The following is a 24,780-nucleotide window of genomic DNA, read 5'->3' as shown; positions in this document are numbered from 1 at the left end:
ATTTTCTTTTCTTGGAAGATATTTCCCTGTCTAGCTGAATTAGTGAAGCCCCTGGGACTTTGTCATAAACCATACTATGAAAATGCAAGTTATAGTCTTACTGTCCTGAGGGTGATCTCTTGATTTGTGATTATAGTTTCCTTTACTCCAACAAAAATCTTGTTTTAGACAGTCATTGCTGTCAGTTATGGTTTACAATAATGCTTTTTAAAGGATTTCTCAAAGCCATCATGCAATTTCTTCCAGTAGAGGTTATTACTGACTTTATATCACTTTACAGAGTCGTCAGGTCAAACTAAGGAAAAGATACAAATACATTTTTGTGCACATCTCTTTCCTCCCAAAATTATACTTCACTAAACAGATATACAGTTCAACTCTGTTTCTGCAATTTTGTTAATTAAATATACCCAAGCACTGAACATTATCCTCCACCACCACCGAAAGTGTATGTGATATCCTGTGTCATACAGTAAATAAACTTGTGCCCTTGTATATCACATTGCATATAAAAAATAAGCACACAATAATGAACGTAAAGTTAACTGTCTTACACAACTGATCAAAATTGTTTACCAGTCTCCTAGTATCTGAACAATCAATAGCCTCAGTGAAGTTGCCCTGGTGCTGTACAGCTCTACTCTTTAAGTACTGCATTTCTTTACATTGTATTCAGATCGTGACATATTACAATGCAGAATTTTATTAAAGCATGACCCCTTTCTAGAACTGTACAGAATAATTGTTATTCAGAAATAGTTTCAACTGCATTAAGCTAAAGTTCTGAACAGGACAAATAACAAACAGGTAATTTGTTCTTGAGGAATCATTAACTTCTGCTCTAACATCCAAGTTTGATTCCAGGTTTTCTGCTGGTAAACAGATTTGCTGAGTTCTCACGCTTCCATTGTAGCAGCAGGTTTGTAGATTACTTTCTGTCCTCTTTCAGTGTTTGATCTGTTAAAAACAAAGTTTGCAATAAGAAGTGAACATTGCTGTGAAAGGAATCAAAGAGAAGAAAACTGATGCATTGTTTTACAAGGTATACAGATTCAACAAAAGGTTGAAGTTCAATTTTTTAATTTGGTTGCTCTTTCTCTTTAACAATACTTTCAATAGATAAGAGTTATCTGCATCAATGGATATTAATACATAAATGCCTCAGACATGCACATCAGAAGGACGTTAATTTCTGGGTCTATGCTAAATCACCTTGTGTGACAGCTGAATCAGCACTTATAGACAAATAATGTCTGTGTCTTTGGGCTAAGAAAAGGAGACAATCAGTAAAAGAGCTTGCTTCATTCTGTTCACATGCTATGTTATGTGAGACCTTGAACATGATTTACTCATGCTCATTATAAAAAGTGGCTGTTGACATTCAATTTCTACACTCATATGGAAATAAAACTAATTTGATCAATGTACCAGACACTTTCGAAATTCTGCAATAGGAATGAAACTGGATGGCCCATATGGCACCAACTAAGGCACTGGAAATTACAACACATAACATAGCCCTATTGAACCTGGCAAGAATACTCCTTACTAACATCTACAGACTCATGCCAAAATTAAGCGAACTGTCTCAGACTAGTAAAAGAAACTGTTGGACAGTCATATCCACAGAATCATATCTTACAAACAAATGATGCCCCAGCCACCATCACCATCTCCACTGACAGGCCAGACCCAACAGAGGGATTGACACAATGGTTTACAGGTGGGGAGCCCTTAACGTTGACTCTGAATCCCATAAAGTCTCATGATATTGGGTCAAACATGGGCAAAAAAAATCTCTTGTTAACCAATTCACTGCCCACTCTCCAGCTGAGGAATCTTCTGCATTTTGAATACTGACTACAGGGTGTCACAGGGTACAGTACCTAATCTGGGCTTTTCTCTTCTTGATTCCTGGGATGTGTGGGATTCACTGGCTGGGCCAGCATTTATTGCCATTGGAGTGGCCTCCTGGAGGCACGACAGACTGTGTGGTGCCGGGACACTCAGACGTCATTAGGGAAGGAGTTTTAGGATTTTGTCCCCATGACATTGAAGGAAAGCAATATGTTTGGATCAAGTTGGTGAGAGATTTGGAAAGATGGTGGTGTTCCCACATAGATGCTGACTTTCTAGGTGGTAGTGGTCATGGGTTTGGAAGTTGTTGTCAAAGAAGCCTGATTTTCTGCAGTGCATCATATAGATGGCACACATTGCTGCCACTGAGTGCTGGTGGTGCAGGGCGGAGTAGATGCTGGAGGCCTGCTTTGTTCTGGATGGTGTCAAGCTTGAACGTTGTTGGGGCTGCATCCATCCAGGCAAGTGGAAATTTCATTGTCCATCACCAAGAGTGACTCAGTAGCTCCACTATAGACCAAAACCTCAAGGATATTGTTGGTAGACTAGGTCTGCTACAATTGGGGAGGAAACTAACAAGAGGGAAAAGATCATATTTGACCTTGTCCTCACCAATCCACCTGTGGCCGATGCACATGTTCATGACAGTATTGTTAGACATGACTGTCACACTGACATTGTGGAGATGAAGTCTCATCTTCAGAGTAAAGATACCCTCCAATGTGCTGTGTGGCACCACCATCGTGCTAAATAGGATAGATTTCAAACAGATCTAAAAGAAATAAATAAAACTGAAAGAACTGTGGATGCTGGAAATCAGAAACAGAAACAGAAATTGCTGGAAAAGCTCAGCAGATCTGGCAGTATCAGTGGAGAGAAATCAGAGTTAACGTTTCGGGTCCAGTGGCCCTTCCTCAGAACTCAAGGACTCAGTTCTAAGGAAGAGTCACTTGACCTGGTACATTAACTCTAATTTCTGACCACAGATGCTGCCAGACCTTCTGAGTTTTTCCTGCAATTTCTGTTTTTGTTTCTAAACGAACTCAAGACTGGGCATCCATGAGGCACTGTAGGCCTTCAGCCAATGTCGAATCATACTCCAACACAATCTGAAACCTCATGGCCCAGCATATCTCTCACTCTAGTTACCATCAAACCATCAACTTTAGTTCAATGGAGAGTGCAGTAGGGAATGCCAGGAGCAACACCAGGCATAGCTAAAATGGAGGTGTCAATTTGGGAAAGCTACAATATAGGACATTTTCCTTGCCAAACAGCATACATAGAAACCAGTAAAGAAAGGCGATTCTACAACCAATGGATCAGATCTAAACTCTGTAGTCCTGCCACATCCGGTTGTGAGTGGCAGGACTACAATTAAACAACTCACTGGAGGAGGCGGGTCCCAAACATTCCCCATCTTCCATGACAGGAGAGCCCAGCACATCAGTGCAAAAGATTAAGCAACAATCTTCAGCCAGAGCGCCAAGTGGCTGATCTATCATGACCTCCTCCTGAAGTCCCCAGCATCATAGATGCTAGTCTTCAGCCAGTTCGGTTCAATCCACATGATATGAACAAATGGTTGGAGGCACTGGATACTGCAAGACTATGGGCCCTGACACCACTGCTTTCCCTAGAGCAATAATAACTGCCAGCAATACCCCCATTAATGAATAAAAATAAGCACAAAACAAAAGCCAGGAAGTGTGAATAAGGAACTTAGACGTCAGTATAAGTTGAGTTTTAGAAGATGATCATCCTTCAATTCCTGGACCTGACTGCCCTGTGTTTCATTTGTCATGTTCGAGCACATGCAGTTTTCACAAATAACCAGCGAGTCTAATTTCCCCTTCCGCGTGAAACTCAGTTTATATAATGATGTTGAAAGAGTGCTGGGTAGGAATGACAGCATGAGAACTGCCTGTCACTTCAGTTTAGGTTTGAACATTTGGATAGATCTTAAAAAAAAGTTTGTATCAGTGTTAATAGCTTTAATAGTTGTTTACAAAACAGTCCTGCAGACTTAGCCAACTTCGAGGAACAGCAATTGACTGATCAGCGTGAGATACATCTTATGATCCCATTTACCTCAGCTAACAGTGAATGACCTCCTAGGGGCAGCATTCAGATTACAGTCGAGAGTGTGGTACTGGAAAAGCACAGCAGGTCAGGCAGCAACCGAAGAGCAGGAAAAATCAATATTTCGGGCAAAAGCCCTTCATGAGGAATGAGGAATCTTTTCTCCCATTTACCCCACCTCCCTCCCATTTATCTCGCCACTCCTGAGGCTCCCAGCCTCAAGCCTGATAAAGGGCTTTAGCCCGAAATGTTGATTTCCCTGCTCCTTGGATGCTGCCTGACCTGCTGTGCTTTTCCAGCAATCTCGACTCTAATCTCCAGCATCTGCAGTCCTCACTTTCACCTAGCATTCAGATTGCAGACAGCATTACAGCATTTGAGGAAAGACATTCTGGCTATTGAGGGAGTGCAGCGTAGGTTCATGAGGTCAATTCCTGGAATGGTGGGACTACCTTACGCTGAAAGACTGGAGCGACTGAGCTTGTATACCCTTGAGTTTAGAAGACTGAGAGGGGATCTGATTGAGACATAAGATTATGAAAGGATTGGTCACTCTGGCAGCAGGAAACATGTTTCCGCTGATGAGTGAGTGCCGAACCAGAGGGCACAGCTTAAAAATACGGGGTAGACCATTTAGGACAGAGATGAGGAGAAACTTCTTCACCCAGAGAGTGGCTGCTGTGTGGAATTCTCTGCCCCAGAGGGCAGTGGAGGCCCAGTCTCTGTATTCATTTAAGAAAGAGTTGAATAGAGCTCTCAAGGATAGTGGAATCAAGGGTTATGGAGATAAGGCAGGAACAGGATACTGACTAAGGATGATCAGCCATGATCATATTGAATGGTGGTGCAGGCTCGAAGGGCAGAATGGCCTACTCCTGCACCTATTGTCTATTACAAAATAAACTCAATTTTGGGTTTGGGTTGTACTAAAGACCTTGTGACCATGACACTGCGGGTCCCAATCGCATGCTTGGCAGCAGCAAAAGAGTTGGTGCAATCAGCCAGGAGCAGTTCTCCTACGCTGCCTGCTCTAGTGAAGGGGGACACAGGCAGGCTCCTGACATTGCAGGACCAATTAGAACCTCAGCTCTCGAAGCTCGAGCAGGAGAATTGGGCCCAAACGAGGCAGATCATGAGGCTGCCTCCATTTGAGTTGCCACCAGAGATATGGATGGAAATAAAATATTACGTGGGGCTGGAGTTGGTGGGTCCCTCAGAACAGAGCAGAGGGGAAACCTCTCCAGAGTTTAAAGAAGCCGGTTTTATTTTGTAATGCTGTTTGCAATCTGAATGTGGCCACTAGGAGGCCACTCACTGATCAATCAATTGCTGTTCCTCAAAGTTTGAACTCCAGAGTTTAAAGCATGGGAATGTTAAACAGGATTCAAATACATCGGCGATCTGACCTAACATGGTGCCACCTTTCACCCAGTCCCGGGGCAGCTCCAATCCCACTGTTCATGGGGCTGGGAAAATACAGGCACTAATTTCTTTGTTGACTTTGTACTTGCTTTATATGTGTGAAGGTGGTTTACTGTCAAAAACATCATTGTCAGAGGGACGCAATCTGTTCACTGAAGAAAGAAACTCTGTTGTTTGCTGACACTTAAGGATTAATTCATTTTTATTTAAAACATTTGTAGAGCTCAGGGTGATGCTGCCATTTGGAACTCATCCCTAACTGACTGTGAAAGGATTGGTTTGGTAGTGCCATTAAAAAGTCAGAGTCAGAGAGATGTACAGTGTGGAATAAAAATGCTGGCCAGCCAGCAACACCCACATCCCATAAAATGAATAAATAACTTTAAAAATGGAAACAGACCCTTTGGTCCAACTTGCCCATGCCGACCACATATCCTAAATAAATACAGTCCCATTTGCCAGCATTTGACCCATATCTCTCTAAACCCTTCCAATTCATATACCCATCCAGATGCTTTTTAGATATTGTAAATGTCCCACCCTCTGGCAGCTCATTCCATACATGTACCATCCTCTGTGTGTAAAAGTTGCCCCTTAGGTCCTTTTTAAAATCTTTCCCCTCTCATCTTAAATCTATACCCTCTAATTTTGGACTCTGCCACCCCAGGGAAAAGACCTTGCCTGTTCACCCTATCCGTGCTGCTCATGGGTTTATAAACTCTGATAAGGTCACCCCTCAGCCTCCTATGCTCCAGAGAAAATAGCCCCAGCCTGTTCAGCCTCTCCCTTTGCTCAAACTTTCCAAACCTGGCAACATCCTTGAAAGGGTTCAGAAGAGATTAGGAGAAAGTGAGGACTGCAGATGCTGGAAATCAGAGTCAAGACTGGTGCTGGAAAAGCACAACAGGTCAAGCAGCATCTGAGAGCAGGAGAATCGACGTTTCGGTTATAAGCCCTTCATCAGGAATGATTTCATCATCATTTACAAGTTTCACAACATCCTTCCTATAGCAGGGAGACCAGAATTGCACACAATATTCCAAAAGTGGCCTAACCAATGTCCTGTACAGCTGCAACATGTCTCAGCTCCTATACTCAATGCACCAACCAATAAAGGCAAGCATGTCAAATGCTTTCTTCACTATCCTATCTATCTGGGAATCCACTTTCAAGGAACTATGAACCTGCACTCCAACGTCTCTTTGTTCAGCAACACTCCCTAGGACCTTCCCATTAAGTGTATACATTTTGTTCTGATATGCCTTTCCAAAATGCAATACTTCACATTGATTAAATTAAACTTCATCAGCCACTCCTTGGCTCGTTGGCCCATCTGATCTAGATCCTGTTGCACTCTAAAGTAACCCACTTCACTATTCACTACACCTCTAATTTTGGTGTCATATGTTCTATGTTCACATCCAAATTATTTATATAAATGATGGAAAGCTGTGGACCCAGCAATGATCGTTCTGACACACGACTGGTCACAGGTCTCCAGTCTGAAAGGCAACCCTCCACCACCACCCTCTGTCTTCTACCTTCAAGCCCAATTCTGTATCCAAGTGGCTAGTTCTCCCTATATTCCATCTGATCTAACCTTGCTAACCAGTCTACAGTGGGGAACCTGTCGAACCTTGGCCCAAAGGAGAGCAATTATGCTAACTATTTCAAAATCAAGATTGTTTGGTAAAATGCATCAGGTTTTCAAAAACCTACAGGGTTACTAAAGAAAGCTGATAAAAATTGCTATCTATAGTGGTTGGCCTTCCAGTAAGGAAGGCAGTTGTCTCAAAAGTAATAGCTTTGACATGAAATGTTTTGCCTTTGACCTGACATAATAAGTGGAGAACTAATTTCTACTTGGAAGCTGACCTCTAGCTCAAAGCACATTAAAATGTGTGGGCAGCTGCCCTAGGGATGTTTAATTCATTTCATTCAGTTGGCTTTCTACACCATGAAGGAAGGAAAGGATTCCATTTGATGGAAGTGAATAACAAAACCATCAAAGGCATTTGTCTACAGATTTTGAGACCCAAATATCTGGAACAAGCGGTGGTCTCATTTGCCAGAAGCGAGACCATCACAGCGATGTGTGTGGGGGCAGTCTCCGAGTTGGCTTTCTCCGAATATTAATTCTAATAAAGAAGGTAGTGTGAGAGACACCCCAATGTTTCTGGATCAGAGAGAGATCCAGCAGCTGCTACCTCAGCAGCTCCAAAGGGAGATAGACAGATTTCGGGAAAATCCTCACTCGGGCGGTTTCTTTTGATGCCTGTGCCTCCAGCTTTGAGGGAGTTGGATGGGGTTGGACCCTCAGGGAAGTGACTTCCACCAGGCTGTTGGCAAACATCAAAGAGGAGGCATGGGCAGCAGTGAGAGCAAAGAAATCTCTCCTAATTCCACCCTCAATGTCATCAATTAGCACCTGCCCTAGCCCCACCACCATGACTTGTGCAATTCAGCCTAAGGGTTCTGAAAATATTTCAGGGACTGGAGGCAGATTAAGTCCAAGTCTAAGATTGCTCCTGTGCAATTTGGTTGAAGGATGATGGCCTAATGGCATTACCATTAGACTATTTATCCAGAGACCCAAATAATGTTCTGGCAACCCAGGTTCAAACCCCACAATGGCAGATGGTGAGGTCAATAAGAAAATATGGAATTAAGGATCTAATGATCATGAAATCAATTGGTGGTTGTCAGAAAATCATATCTGATTCACTAATATTCTCCAGGGAATGATATCAGCCATCCTCACCTGGTCCGGCATACATGTGACTCCAGACCCACAGCAATGTGGTTGACCTGCAGTTGCCCTCTGAAATGGTCTCACAAGTCACTACAATCGCTACAAAGTCGCAAGATAGATGAAACTGGATGGAACACCTGGCATCAACCTCGACACCAGAAAAAGAAAGCAGAAACAGTCCTGTCAACCTTGCAAAATCCTCCTTACTAACATCTGAGGGCGAATGCTAACATTGGGAGAGGTGTCTGTAAAGTGTGATTTCATGAGTATGACTATGTCCTGTCCCACCAGCAGGACAGACCCAGCAGACGTGGCGGTAGAGTGGTATACAGTTGGGAGGGAGTTGCTCTGAGCGTCCTCAACATTGACCCCACGAAGTGTTGTGGCTCCAGGTTAAATATAAGGAAACCTCCTGCTGAGTACCATCTTCCCTCAGCTGATGAATCAGTACTCCTCCATGTTGAGCAACACTTAGAGGAAGTACTGAGGGTGGCAAGAGCACAAATTGTCCACCACCAAGACTGGCTCAGCAGCAGTAATAGTGATTGAACTGGTCAGGTCCTAAAGGACAGAGCTGTTCGGCATGGTCTGTGGCAGGTGGGGAGGTCACCAACAAGAGGGAAAAACATACTTGACCTCATACCTACCAAGCTGCAGTTGCATCTGGCTATGACGGTATCAGTAAGAGTCACCAATGCATAGTCCTTGTGGAGATGATGTACGCCTTCACATTGAGAATAACCTCCATCGTGTTGCGTGGCACTACCCCCATGCAAAATGGGACAAAATTTGAACAGATCTGGCATTCAAGACTGGGCATCCATGAGGCACTGCAGGCCATCAGCAGCAGAGCTGTACTCCAGCACAATCTGTAATCTCACGGCCCTGCATATCCCCCACTCAACCATTACCATAAGGCTAGGGGATCAACCCCGGTTCAATGGAGAGTGCAGGAGGGCATGCCAGAAGCAGCACCAGGCATACCTGAAGGTGAGGTAAGCAACAAGTGATAGACAGAGCTAAGCAATCCCACAACCAATGAATCACACGTAAGGGCTACAGTCCTGCCACATCCAGTTGTGAATGCTGGTGGGTGATTAAACAACTCACTGGAAGAGGAGGCTCCACAAATGTTCCCAGCCTCAATGATGGAAGAGCCCAGCACATCAGAGCAAAAGATAAGGCTGAAACATTCACAGCAATCTTCAGCCTGAAGAGCCGAGTGGATAATCCACCTTCGCCTCTTCCTGTGGTCCCCAGCATTGCAGATACCAGCCTTCAGTCAATTTGATTTACTCCACGTGGCACCAAGAAACTGTTGGAGACAATGGATACGGCAAAAGCTACAAACTCGGACAATGTTCCAGCAAAAGTCCTGAAGACTTCTGCTTCAGAATGTGCAGGGTGATAGAATATTCCCCACTTGCCTGAATGAGTGCAGCTCCAACAACTTTCAAGAAACTTGACACCACCAAGAACAAGCAGCCCGCTTGCTTGGCACAGCATTCAAAAGCATCCATTCCCTCCATCAAATTTCTGTAGGAGCAGTGTGTACTACTTACAAAATGCACTGCAGAAATTCACCAAAGATCCTCAGGTAGCACCTTCCAAACCCACCCATTTCCATCTAGGAGGACAAGGGCAGCAGCTATATGGGAAAACCACTATCTTCAAGTTCCCCTCCAAGCCACTCCCCATCCTGACTTGGAAATACATTGCAGTTCCTTTACTGTCGCTGCGTCAAAAATCCTGGAGTTCCCTCCCAATTGGCATTGGGTCAACCCACAGCATGTGGACTGCAGCGAATAAAGAAGACAGCTCACCACCATCTTCTCAAGGGCAACTAGGGATGGACAATAAATGCTGGCCCAGCCAGCAACACCCACATCCAAAGGTTCAAAGAACATACTCCTGTGTGATACTGTGAGACCTTATTTCAGGTATTAAACTCTACTGAGAGCATAGCTTAAATTGCATATTGAGATGAAGGTATATATTATATCATTATATAGGATCAGGATTAACCCATAGGTATGTCAGGAATAAAAGAATGACGAGTGTTAAATTAGGGCCAATCAAGGATAATAGTGGGAAGTTGTGTATGGAGTCAGAGGAGATAGGGGAAGCACTAAAATATTTTTCGACAGTGTTCACTATAGAAAATGAAAATGTTGGCAAGGAAGATACAGAGATACTTGCATCTAGACTAGAAGAGATTGAGGTTCACAAGGAAGAGGTATTAGAAATACTGCAGAGTGTGAAAATAGACAAGTCCCCTGGGCTGGATGGGATCTATCCTAGGATCCTCTGGGAAGCCAGGGAGGAGATTGCCGAGCCTTTGGCATTGATCTTTAAATCGTCATCGTCAACAGGAATAGTGCCTGAGGACTGGAGGATAGCAAATGTGGTTCCCTTGTTCAAGAAGGGTGGTAGAGACAACCCTAGTAATTACAGACCAGTGAGTCTCACTTCAGTTGTTGGTAATGAGTTGGAAAAGGTTATAAAAGATAGGATTTATAACCATCTAGAAAAGAATAATCTGATCAGGGACAGTCAGCATGGTTTTGTGAAGGGTAGGTCGTGCCTAACGAATCTTATTGAGTTTTTTGACAAAGTGACCAAACAGGTAGATGAGAGTAAACTGGTTGATGTGGTGTAAATGGATTTCAGCAAGGTGTTCAATAAGGTTCCCCACAGTAGGCTATTATATAAAATGTGGAGGAATGGGATTGTGGGAGACATAGCAGTTTGGATCAGTAATTGGCTTGCTGAAAGAAAACAGAGGGTTGTAGTTGATGGAACATGTTCATCTTGGTGTCCAGTTATTAGCGGCGTACCGCAAGGGTCGGTGTTGGGTCCACTGCTGTTGGTCATTTTTATAAATGACCTGGATGAGGGCTTAGAAGGGTGGGTTAGTAAATTTGCGGACGACACTAAGATCGGTGGAGTTGTGGATAGTGACAAAGGATGTAGTAGGTTGCAGAGAGACATAGATAAGCTGCAGAGCTGGGCTGAGAGGTGGCAAATGGAGTTTAATGTGGACAAGTGTGAGGTGATACACTTTGGCCGGAGTAATCAGAATGCAAAGTACTGGGCTAACGGTAAGATTCTTGGGAGTACAGATGAGCAGAGAGATCTGTGTCCATGTACACAGATCCCTGAAAGTTGCCATCCAGATTGACAGGGTTGTTAAGAAGGCATACAGTGTTTTGGCCTTTATTAATAGAGGGATTGAGTTCTGGAACCAGGAGGTTATGCTGCAGCTGCACAAAGCTCTGGTACGGCCACACTTGGAGTATTGTGTACAGTTCTGGTCACCCCGCATTATAAGAAGGATGTGGAAGCTTTGGAAAGGGTGCAGAGGAGATTTACTAGGGATGTTGCCTGGGATGGAGGGAAGGTCTTCTGAGGAAAGGCTGAGGGCCTTGAGGCTGTTCTTGTTAGAGAGAAGAAGGTTGAGAGGTGACTTAATAGAGACATACAAGATAATCAGAGGGTTAGATAGGGTGGACAGGGAGAGCCTTTTTCCAAGTATGGGGACAGCAAACACAAGGGGACACAACTTTAAAGTGAGGGGAGATAGGTATAAGACAGATGTCAGAGGTAGTTTCTTTACTCAGAGTAGTAAGGGTATGGAATGCTTTGCCTGAATCGGTAGTAGATTCGCCAAGTTTAAGTGCATTTAAGTTGTCATTGGACAGGCATATGGATGTACATGGAATAGTGTAGGTGGGATGGGCTTCAGATTAGTATGACAGGGCGGCGCAACATAGAGGGCTGAAGGGCCTGTACAGCACTGTAATGTTCTAACTGTTCTATTATTTGGGACTTTTTGTTTTACAAGATAGAGGCCAATGAGTTTTTGGCTTTGATTCTGTGCAGGTGGCTTGTCTTTTAAAAGATCAAAAGGTAAGAGAGTAACGCTGTACAGTGAGTTCAACCAGAATCCCCAAGAAAGGCGGCACTGTGGCTCCGTGGTTAGCACTGCTACCTCACAGCGCCAGGGACCTGGGTTTGATCCCGGCCTCAGGAGACTGTGTGGAGTTTTCACATTCTCCCTGTGTTTATGTGGGTTTCCTCTGGGTGCTCCAGTTTCCTCCTACAGTCTAAAGATGTGCAAATCAGGTGATTTGGCCATGCTGAATTGCCCATAGTGTTAGGTGCATTAATTAGAGGGAAATTGCTCTGGATGGGTTACTCTTCGGGGGGTTGGTGTGGACTTGTTGGGCCAAAGGGCCTGTTTCCACACAGTAGGGAATTTAATCTAAAAGTATGTGACTTAAGCTAAATGACTAGATAAGCTACTTGGGGAGATAGTGGTCAAAGTGTTTACTAAATCAAGTTTTTACAACTTATGGAAAAAGAGAGAGGTTAGAGTCTACAAGCAGGTTCTGTTCAGTATAATGAAAAGAAACACACTAGCAAAAGGGTAGTTTCAGTTTTGATATCTCTGTTGCCACCAAAGCTGAAATGATACTGTAACACAACTGGTGACTCCTCAGATACTGAAACAGTCCATATTCAAATATACAAGAGGAGGACAATATCCAGGTTTGAGCTGACAAGTGGAAGGAACATTCACACCACACAAATGATCAATTCCAATAAGAGACAGTCGAACCACTGCTCCTTGACATCTAATGGTGTTACCATCATTGAATCCCCCATATCAACATCCTGGGGGTTACCATTGACCAGAAATTCAACAAGACTTGCTCCACGAATGGGTACCCAATGAATACTATCCGCTGGTTTCTCAGCAACAAACCAAAACAAAACAAAACAAAACATGTCCAGAAACCCTAGCCACTCTCCCCTACATCAAAGACATCTTGGAAATGACTGCCAGACTACTCAGACCCCTTGGCATCATGGTAGCCCACAAACCCACCAACACACTAAATCAGCAGCTAATGAACTTGAAAGACCCTATACAGACAATGAGCAAAACTAACGTCATTTACAAAATACTGTGCAAGGACTGTAACAAACACTACATTGGACAAACAGGCAGAAAACTAGCCACCAGGATACATGAACACCAACTAGCCACAAAAAGACATGATCCTCTCTCAATAGTACCCTCACATATGGATGAGGAAGGACACCACTTTGACTAGGACAACACATCCATCCTAGGACAAGCCAAATAAAGACACGCACAAGAATTCCTAGAAGCATGGCTATCCAACCAGAACTCTATCAACAAATACATCAAGTTAGACCTCCATCTACGACCCCCTGAGAAAAGGAACAGGAAGTGACTTCACCACAGGAAATAACATCACCACAGGAAATGACATCACCAACCCCCCCCAAAAAAACCCAAACATATAAATAGAAAACAAGAATTTTCAGCATTGCTTTGCATGAGGTTTAGATTAGATTACTTACAGTGTGGAAACAGGCCCTTTGGCCCAACATCCACATGACCCTCTGAAGAGCGACCCACCCAGACCCATTCCCTGAACATGTTCCCTAGTAGCGTGATGAAACATCTAGAAATGAACCTTCCAGCTCAATGAGCAAACCTACATCCAAAACCTCAACCTGAGCTACAAACCTTCTCAAAACTTGCTCCATAAACAATGGCTACAAGAGCAGGTCAGTGGTTAGGAATACAGTGGTGAGGAACTCACCTCCTGACTCTCAAACCCTCTTCACCATCTACTAGGGACAAGTCAGGAGTGTGAAGAAATACTCTCCATATACCTGGATGGCTGCAGCTCCAACAACACAAACTTTCCATCACCCAGGACAAAGCAATCCCTTGAATTAGCACTGCATCCATTCCCTCCACCACTAACACTCAGTAGCTGTAGTGTATGCTATCTGCAAGATGCTCTGTAGAAATTCAGCAAAGATCCACAGATAGCACCTTCCAAACCCACAGCCACTTCCATTTAGAAGGACAAGGGTTGCAGATATATGGGAACACCACCACCTGCTATCACCACTCCTTCACTGTTTCTGGGTCAAAATCTTGGAATTGCCTCCCTAATGGTATTGTGGGTCAACCCAAAGCAGATGGACTACAACGGTTCAAGGTGGCAGCTCACCACCACCTTCTCAGGGGTAACTAGGGACAGGCAATAAATGCTCAAGAGTAAATAAAATTAAAAATTAGGTAGGGCTAGAAAAGCCCCGAGTTTCTCTCAGATTCTAGGGATGAAAAGGTCAATGTGTTAGCTTGTCTGTGTGTCCCCTTGTCTGTGTGTCCCATGGAGAGATGGAGAGGGCCATACATGCAGACAGTTGCCAAAGGAAATGCTTGTGAATTTGTCATATTGACATTTCTTACTCAACCAAAGATAGAAGTGATAGTTCACTTTACTGAAGGACATTTCTTAGAAAAAGGGTTAAATCATTGTTATGATGCTGTTTATGAGAAGATCTTTCAAAATTGTCAGCTATTTGTACAACAGACTAAAGTACTTTGTTAAATGTATAATGGCAGCTTTGTGTGAACAGTGACTGTACTCCATGTTAAAGAAATTGCAAAAGAATAAAACTTACCATCCACAAAGCCAGATTTGTCTTTGGGATCAGACTTGTCCAGTATTAGATTGACTGGGATCATAATTGTCTGACAATGAGTGCCTTTCTACTCCTCATGAATCAGCCAGTGGTAAGCCATCATTTTTATTCTTATTGCTTCTTTATACACTTGTTAAAAAAATGTCCCCTTTACGTTTGAATAGATTAATTGGTGGTACTAAATCATACCGAGGTTTCTACAAATTTCGGAAATTTATAAAAAGCATCCACTCTTCTCACCTTTGTTTTTTTTGTTTCAGCACATAAACCGCAAATGCCAAAGCAGTACATCCGAATAAGGTCCCAAATATAACAGCCAGCGTATCACCTACAGAATATAACAGACATATAAGATCAGAACTTCTGTTTCAAGACAAAAGGCCCTGACCTTCCTCAAAGACAATGCATCTTAGGTTGGGGGTAGGTGTTGAGGGAGAGCTCTTTCGAGAGATGTTCTCCGTCAGCTGCTGTTCTGCGTCCTGACCATGAGCAAGTGTCAGTACAGCAGAGTAGGTGGGGCTCAGAAAACTGCTACAGGCTGTCCTGATGGCCTAGAACACTCCTGATGATAAATGATAAAGGCCATACCATAAGTTGTACAACTGGATATTGTCTCTTTCTTTTAGTCAGACCTGTCAGCTTTAAACTCACATCATTTTTCTTCTTGACCCTCTAACACCATTCAAACTCTCTAATATTGAAACAGGCAATTGATGGATTCAGCCTATTTCATCCGACTATGAAAACTCTAGCAGCAAGGCCTCGATTCCTTGCTCACAGATGGTCACTAGTTTCTACTTTGCTATAATGTGACAGAGTGGACTATTTGAGGGTTAGTGAAACTTCCTTGTAACACATACATACCTCTTTTTCACAACAGACTTTTGATTGCCCCACCCCCACCCCCAACTGCAGAAGGGTGGGAGGCCGGGGAGGCGGAGAACAGGCAGAGGTCTGGTACAGATCCTATTGAGGTAGCAGACATATTGAGCTCTCTGAGGATTTAAGTCCCAGAATTAGTTGGTCATTCAAATAGACACATACCAGAGGGTCTGGCAGGAGTCTCATAGGTGACTCAGGTATTTACAGCATAGGAGGGGGGCATTCAGTCCATCATGTCGTCAATAAAATTCTGATTACACAAATTCAATTTTTCAGCCTTTAGACTAAAGCCATGGAGACTACATTTAAATATGGCTTAAATGTTACAAGGGTTTGTGACTCAACCAGTCTCTCAGACAGTGAGTTCTAGTGAAACTCTGAGTGAAAAAGGTTTCTCCTCATCTTTCCTGTTAGCCTTCTCTTCATGCCTTGGTTATTAATTTGTCTACTCATGGTAAGATTTATTTTCCTATCCACCTTATTGATGCCCTTTATAGTCTCTTTCATCTTTATCAGGTCCTCTCTCAATCCTCATTGCTCCAAGGAAAATAACCTCAGACTATCTAGACTTTCATTAGAGTGGAGACCTTCCAGAATGGGCAGCAGCCTGGCAAATCTCGTCTGCACCCCGTCTCTAGTGCAATCACAATCCCTCTGACAATGTGGTGACCAGAACTGCACCCAGCTCTCCAATTATATACAGTGTTTCATTCAGTTTCATAATGTTTCCTATCTCCTTGCTCTTGCATTCTATAACCCGGCTAATAAAGGCAAGGATCTATATGTCGTCTAAACTATCTCATCTCTGTTCTGTTACCCTCAGGGATCTGTGGATACGTACACCATGGTCACACTGATCTTCAGTATTTTCCAGGTTCCCACCATTCATAGTGCAATTCTTTGCCTTATTAGCTCTCCCTAGGGGTATTACCTGACATTTTTGGGTTGAATTTCATTTGCCAGTGTTCTGCGCAGCTGACCAATCTGTTGACCTCTTCCTGCTGTTTACAGCTATCCTCCTCATTATTCTCTGCCCCACCGAACTCACCTCCACCTACCTCGACACTGTCCTATCCCCCCTAGTCCAGGAACTCCCCACATACGTTCGGGATACCACCCACGCCCTCCACCTCCTCCAAGATTTTGTTTCCCTGGCCCCCAATGCCTCATCTTCACTATGGACATTCAGTCCCTCTACACCTCCATCTGCCATGACCAGGGCCTCCAAGCCCTCCATTTCTTCCTCTCCCGATGTCCTCACCAGTACCCTTCCACTGGCACTCATTCATTTGGCTGAACTGGTCCTCACCCTCAACAATTTATCTTTCGAATCCTCCCACTTCTTCCAGAGATAGCCATGGGCCCCCGTAAAGGCCCCAGCTATGCCTGTCTCTTGTTGGCTACGTAGAACAGTCCATCTTCCATAGTTACACCGGCACCACTCCCCACCTTTTCCTCCGCTACATTGATGACTGCATTGGTGCCATGGGTTGAGCAATTCATCAACTTCACCAACACATTCCACCCTGACCTTAAATTCATATGAACTATCTGACACCTCCCTCCCCTTCCTGGACCTTTCCATCTCCATCAACGATGACCAACTCAACTCCAAACTTTTTTACAAACCCACCAACTCCCACAGCTACCTGGATTACACCTCTTCCCACCCTACCTCCTGCAAAAGTGCCATCCCGAATTCCCAATTCCTCCACCATATCTGCTCCCAGGAGGACCAGTTCCACCACAGAACACACCAGATGGCCTCCTTTTTTAAAGACCCTAATTTCCCTTCCCATGTGGTTAAAGTTGCCCTCCAATGCATCTCATCCACGTCCCGCATCTCCGCCCTCAAACCCCACCCCTCCAACCGTAACAAGGACAGAACTCCTGGTCCTCACCTTCCACTCCACTAATCTCCACATAAACTGGGCGGCACGGTGGCACAGTGGTTAGCACGGCTGCCTCACAGCGCCAGAGACCCGGATTCAATTCCTGCCTCAGGCAACTGTCTGTGTGGAGTTTGCACATTCTCCCCGTGTCTGTGTGGGTTTGCTCCGGGTGCTCCGGTTTCCTCCCACAGTCCAAAAATGTGCAGGTTAGGTGAATTGGCCGTGCTAAATTGCCCGTAGTATTGGGTAAATGTAGGGGAATGGGTCTGGGTGGGTTGCTCTTCGGAGGGTCGGTGTGGACTTGTCGGGCCGAAGGGCCTGTTTCCACACTGTAAGTAATCTAATCTAAGTAAGTAAGTAATCTAATAAACTGCATCATCCGCCAACATTTCCATCACCTACAAACAGATCCCACCACCAGGGATATATTTTCCTCCCCATCCCTATACACTTTCCGCAAAGACTGTTCCCTCTGTGACAATCCATCCTCCCCTCCTGGCACGTTCCCCTGCCACCGCACTTCCCCCCCTCACTTCCATCCAAGGCCCCAAAGGAGCCTTCCACATCCATTAAAGTATCACCTGTACTTCCACAAATGTTATTTATTGTATCTGTTGCTCCCGATGCAGTCTCCTCTACATTGGGGAGACTCAATGCCTTCTCGCAGAGCGCTTTAGGGAACATCTCTGAGACACCCGCACCAATCAACCCCACCGCCCCGTGGCCCAATATTTCAACTCGCCCTCCCACTCTGCTGAGGACATGCCGGTCCTAGGCCTCCTCCATCACCGCTCCCTCACCACCAGACACCTGGAGGAAGAAGCCTCACCTTCCGCTTTGGAACCCTCAACCCCAGGGCATCAATATGGACCACCAGTTTCCTCATTTCTACTCCTCCCACCTTACCCCAGTTCCAAACTTCCAGCTCAGCACCATCCTCATGACCTGTCCTACCTGCCAATCTTCCTTCCCACCTATCCGCTCCACCCTCCTCTCCGACCTATCACTTTTACCCCTTCCTCCATCCACCTATTGCACTCTCAGCTACTTTCTCCCCAGCCCCACCCCCTCCCATTTATCTCTCCACCCCCGATGAAGGGCTCCTGCCCAAAACATCGATTTTCCTGCTTCTCAGATGCTGCCTGACCTGCGGTGCACCACTCTAATCTTGACTCTAATTCAGCATCTGCAGTCCTCACTTCCACCATCAATTACTGGGTCATCTGCAAACTGCTTGATAATATCTCTGACATCTTCATTAAATTATTAACGTATGCCACAAACATTAAGGTCTGGACTTGCTACATTTGACCTTCAAGTGGATATGTATTCTGGAAAGAGATCCCAGTCTGGAGCCCACACTCAATAAGAGATGATACAATTGGGAATCTCTAGGTCAGGCACTCTTATTCTAGACAGGAAACCAACTCGTGGAGTGTTTCAGGGAACATCTCTGGGACACATGTACCAAACAGCCCCACCACCCTGTGGCTGACCAATTCAACTCCCCCAAGGATATGCAAGTCCTAGGCCTCCTCCATCGCCAAATCAAAACCAACCGACAACTAGAGGAAGAATGTCGCAGGACCCTTCAACCATATGGCATCAACATCAATTTCACCAGTTTCCAAATCTCCCTTCCCCTCCACCTATCCACTCCATCCTCCCCTATCACAATTACCCCCCACCTGCACTCACCTATTGCCTTCCCAGTTACTTTCCCCCTATCCCCACCCACACATTCCTGATGTAAGGCTTACACCCAAAACATCAAGTATCCCATTCCTCAGATGCTGCCTGACCTGCTGTGCATTTCCATCACCACGATTTTCGACTCTGACTGTGCAGCATCTGCAGTCCTCACTTTATCCTAGCTCCTATTCTAGCTGCTTAGTCAGGATGCGGGATTGTAGTGGCATGGGTTTGTGCCTTGTTCAAACTAAAATCAAGCCCATTTAGAGATTCAAGATATGGATCAAGGTACCAAAGGCAAAAGGTAAGAAACAGGGAGTCAAAACTACTTTTTAGGGAAGTCTCTTCTGTAATGGAGTCTCAGGGCACTATTTTACCAGGAGTTGATTAGTTTAGATTCCCTCCGAAGAGTAACCCACCCAGACCCATTCCCCTAACTAATGCACTTATCACTATGGCAATTTAGCATGGCTCATCCACCTAACCTGCACATGGGATGTGGGAGGAAACCGGCGCACCCGGAGGAAACCTACACGGACACGGGGAGGATGTGCAAACTCCACACAGACAGTCACCCAAAGCTGGGGATTGAACCCGGGTCTGTGAGGCAGCAGTGCTGACCACTGAGCCACCGTGCCACCCCTTATCTGGCACTGTGTCCGATCAGCCAACTCCTGATGGAGTTTCTGGTATCACTGTTAGGGGTGCCATGGATGCACCCCCTCCCAACCACAAAGTGAACTTTAGTGAGATGGATTTGCAAGATGTGTGTTCCCCGTAATTACTTCTGTGGTTTTTCTGAATTCTCACTTTTAAAGATCTGAGATTGGCAACTACTTTCTCAATATTGGTATTTCTCTATTTTCTAACTCAACAAATCACAAATCTGACACTCAAGCCAAAGAAAATAATGTCAATAACACTACAACAGTCATAAGTTGAAAATGACTGTACAAACTAAAAAGGAGGAACATGCTGCAGATATTAATTTGCAGAATGGATTGCTTCATCACCTCAGGAACAATCACTTGATGCATCTAAAAGGAGAGAAGGACATATTCTGGTCTCTTTGAGGAGAAAGTGAGGTCTGCAGATGCTGGAGATCAGAGCTGAAAATGTGTTGCTGTAAAAGCGCAGCAGGTCAGGCAGCATCCAGGGAACAGGAGAATCGACGTTTCGGGCATAAGCCCTTCCTCAGGAAATCTGAAGAAGGGTGCGACAGTTGATATGACAAAGCCTGTCTTCACATGCACCTGCTTGCGGAGACCAGAATATGGGCTGAAAATGTGTTGCTGGAAAAGCGCAGCAGGTCAGGCAGCATCCAGGGAACAGGAGAATCGACGAAGGGCTGAAGAAGGGCTTATGCCCGAAACGTCGATTCTCCTGTTCCCTGGATGCTGCCTGACCTGCTGCGCTTTTCCAGCAACACATTTTCAGCCCATATTCTGGTCTCAGCAAGCAGGTGCATGTGAAGACAGGCTTTGTCATATCAACTGTCGCACCCATAGCTGGCATCCTGAAATAATGATGCCAACTTCATTGTAGATGATACCTTTCACATTTTTTCTCCACTTCCCTTGTTAAGTTTGGGGTGGCACGGTGGCTCAGTGGTTAGCACTGCTGCCTTACAGCACCAGGAAACCAGGTTCGATTCCATCCTCATGCGACTGTCTGTGTGGAGTTTGCACATCCTCCCTGTGTCTGCATGGGTTTCCTCTGGATGCTCTGGTTTCCTCTCTCAGTCCAAAGATGTGCAGAGTAGGTGAATTGGCCATGCTAAATTGCCCATAGTGTTCAGGTATGTGAGAGTTAGGTGTATTAGTCAGGGGTAAATATAGGGTAGGGGGAATGGGTCTGGTTGGGTTACTCTTTGGAGGGTTGGTGTGGACTTGTTGGGCCGAAGCGCCTGTTTTCACACTGTAGGGATTCTAAAAAAAATTCTAAATCTTTCTTTTACATCAGATCAGCTCTCTCCCAAACTCTTTCCCCAATGGTTTGATGTTTATTCCAATTTTGAATTGCATTGGGATAATTGTATTTTGAAAAGTGCAGAATAATATTTTAGATATAATATTTTGTTGTTGGAGGAAATTGAAAATGCTTGTTTTATGTTTGACTGTTGGAACAAAAAAAAATTCCATCTTGCTATAAATCTTTCTTTATTGCTACAAACTTGAAAGACTGCACACATTTATGAAACTTAGATCCTTTAGTTAATATTTCACAAAGTAAATATTATCCTAGCAGAAGAGAGACATCTGCTAACATGAAGCATTTAGTCAAATAAGAACCTGCACCATTGAGTTAGAACTACCAGTTAAAAAAATTATTTACCGTCCAAAAATTCTTTAGAATAAAAGCACTGAATTTCAAAATACATACCTAAAGTGAAATGGTTGCCGTTTGCTGAATTGAAAAGAGAAATAGAAGTTACACACAATTAAATTGCTGCATATACACATGTAAAACGGTCGATCTCGTGTATAATAATTTAATCTCCAATTTTTAAATTCAAACACTTTGCACTTACCATCAGCTCGGTGATTAAGTCAAACCCACCCCCTGCTGTAAACCCCTGACTGATAAAACCATAGACGAGCAGACCATTGACAATGGCTGTTCAGTCAAGAATAAAAATCTTTTGGCTCCAATTGTACTAATTTTGGGGGTGGGGTTGGCAAAACTCTACATTAGCAATGGGACACAGTAGATTTCAAACTCACCAAAATCTAGCTTATGTACAAGTCGACACTTTACATTTTGACCCAAAGAATGAGTTTAGAAATTCAAATTTTACTTGAGTATAAATGGTATCATGGTAATACACCATTTAATAAACATTGCCAAGAAACAATTTGTCAAGCTTTTACCTTTGAAAATACCTCTTAACACATCAATTTCTGGGAAAGAAAGAAAATATCTACATCTTGTCAGTTAATGACAGATTATAAATAACTGACGTAATTTCGAACATTGTGGATCTGGTATGTTTTGGAATCCGGTACCAAGCTGAAAGTCCCGCCCCTGTCAGGAATCAGTAAAAAATAAGCAGCTTTTTCCTGTCCAAGTTGACAGGTTCCCAAGTTAGATATGTATTTTGAAATCCTTAAAAAGGTAAATTTTCCAGTTGCTTTATCAAGTTGTCAGATATCAATAGCAATGTTTTAAGAATTGAATATTATCTGAGATATGGGCTATTATTTTACAAATAAATGCATAAATATATAAAACTGATACCGCTGGATAAAGATATAAGAGCGTGGGCTTAGCTATTTGAAAGAAAGCAGCCCCAGTTTCTCTTATTGGCCTACGTTGAGCTATTTGCTCCCAACTTCAGCTGTTGAGGATATTCATCGTCACTGGCAGCCCCTTGCAGACGAGAATGACTCTCTTCCACTCTCAGGGGGAATCTAGAGGTGGCTGTACAGACTGATGCAGCTACGAGAGGCTCCGTTGGTGGTCACAGTGGGTGGGGCATTGGTATGGCAGTGTGCTCTTTACGCTGGTTTTGCCTGGCTTCCATTTTCTCCCTCAACTGCAAGTCTCGAGGTGCTTGACATATTCCCGGATGCGCCTCCTCCATTTTGTACGGTCTTGGGTCAATGAATCTCAGGTGTCTGTGAGAATGCTGCACTTCACCAATGAGGCCTTGAGGATATTAACACTGTGAAAGCACTTAGAAAAAAACATGCCTAGGTTCTCTGTTCCGGTATTCCCTAAAAGAAAATGATTGATAATCCTTGTTGAGGATAGCTTTGACTCTTCTTTCATGGTCCACTGACATTCCATCTCAGACTTTTTGATGAGGATTTCATCGACACATCAAGTGATCCTGATCAGAGTAGTTTGTGGAGATGTGTCAGATCTCTGCTCACTGTGTCACACTCTCAATTTACCCATGGCTAGTGGACTGTGGCAGACAAACTTTCTTCTCATAAAAGGTGGTCACTTGATTTAAGGATTATTTAAATGTAGGGTGTCCAATAATTTAGTGATGCAAGCCATTCACTCATGGGAAATGGTTGTTGCTGGCTGGCCAGCATTTTTCAATTGCCGGTCCCTAGTTTGCCCTTGAGAAGCTAGTGGTGAGTTGCATTCTAAAACCACTACAGTCCACACCCAAATAGATGCAAATTTCCCTTTAGGAGGGAATTGCAGAATTTTGACCCAGCAACACTCCAGTAACAGCGATGTATTTCCAAGTCAGGATGGCGAATGGCTTGGAGGGGATCTTGCAGGCGGGTGGTGTTCCTATGTATATGCCACCCATGTCCTTCTAGATGGAACTGGTCATGCATTTAGAAAGTGTTGTCTAAGGATTTTGGTGAGTTTCTGCAGTTCCTCTTGTAGATGGTACACACTGTTGCTGAGTGTTGGTGGATATGATGCCAATCAAGTGGGCTTTGTCCTGGATGGTGTCAACCTTCATGAGCGTCGTTGGAGCTGCACCCATCCAGGTAAGTGGGAAAGGTAATGAGAAACTGCAGTTGTAAATGGGGAGTTTTGTTTTTCTTTATCCACTACAGGATGAGGACGTCACTATCCAGGCACCATCCCTAATTGCCCAGAGGGCAGTTCAGAGTCAACCACATTGCTGTAGGTCTGGACTCATATCATAGATCAAGAACCCCTATGGTGTGGAAACAGGCCATTCAGTCTAACAAGTCCACACCAACCCTCTGAAGAGTGACCTACCCAGACCCATTCCCTTATGTTGCTATTTGTTGTTCATATCAATTGTTCATCCCATGGAGTTAGTAGTTCATCCATCTGCTTGATTTGTATATTTGACTTTGCTTACTTTCCATAAATCCCACTTATGGACTACTTTCACCTTCCTTTGTACATGAAATTCTGCACCTGAGGCTGTGCAAAATTCTAACAATGAATTAATCCTTGAAAGCCAATTGGCTTCAGTCTACCAATCATTTCAAACCATTTGTGTAGCCATGACAGAATATGTATATTTCACTGTTCAACCCAAACTGGGTGAGGTCTTGTGTAAATCTCCATTTATGTAAATATACTACAGTCAGAGTTGGCCAATTAAAGAGAGATGTGTAAAGGGAGAAGTTTGAAGTTAAAACTGGAGGTAAAAATGTTGCAAATCTATTTTGTCTCTAGGCTGCAATGAACCAATTTACCTAGTCTGAAGGATTAGTGAGTGCCAGAGGGAAGCCTACGGGAAATGTTCTGCTGTGATTAAAAGATATTTCAGGACAGCAGTCTGTCAGTCTACAACATCCAATCGAATACATTCAGTTGAGGGTCACTGAAATTAAATCACCACATGACCTGACATTGAGAGTATCCAGTCAGAAAGAGCAGCATTCATGACTCACAAAGTTCTTGTTTGAAATAGTTACAAAGCTGCACCCAACCTGATAACAGCGACCACAATAAAACTACGTACAGACATAATCATCATTCCAGAAAGCCGACACCAAGACTGCAAAACCCACCAACATCTTTGCCTCATTACCTCAGTGTTACTAACAGAAGTATCACTATGTTCAGCTCATCAAACTTAATGTTTGCTAATTGCTTTAACAGTGATGTACACTACCTAAATTAGCTGAGTGTATTTAAATTATTAGCATTCTGAAGGTCTAGTCAAATTATGAATGATGATTTCCTGAAAGAAATATTTTGGACATAACCTGG

General features: G+C 43.9%; 1 protein-coding gene across 2 annotated transcripts in view; it reads right to left on the bottom strand.

The window, feature by feature from the left end:
• Positions 1-233: 233 nt before the first annotated feature.
• LOC122548496 (carbonic anhydrase 9) overlaps positions 234-24,780 on the bottom strand; it is a 109,534-nt gene continuing 84,987 nt past the window's right edge. For both annotated transcript variants that reach the window (XM_043687227.2, XM_043687237.2), the window contains 3 exons: positions 21,499-21,522; positions 14,891-14,978; positions 234-957 (listed from right to left, as the gene is read on the bottom strand). In XM_043687227.2, coding sequence (XP_043543162.1) covers positions 897-957; positions 14,891-14,978; positions 21,499-21,522 — 173 coding nt within the window. In that variant the 3' untranslated portion in view covers positions 234-896. The remainder of the gene's footprint in view (positions 958-14,890; positions 14,979-21,498; positions 21,523-24,780) is intronic.

The sequence above is a fragment of the Chiloscyllium plagiosum genome, unplaced genomic scaffold, assembly GCF_037043375.1.
Source record: "Chiloscyllium plagiosum isolate Xiang-an unplaced genomic scaffold, Cpla_swu_hap1 HiC_scaffold_1, whole genome shotgun sequence".
Lineage (NCBI taxonomy): Eukaryota > Metazoa > Chordata > Chondrichthyes > Orectolobiformes > Hemiscylliidae > Chiloscyllium > Chiloscyllium plagiosum.
The sequence above is the reverse complement of the archived record's forward strand: the minus strand, read 5'-3'. Positions and strand labels throughout refer to the sequence as shown.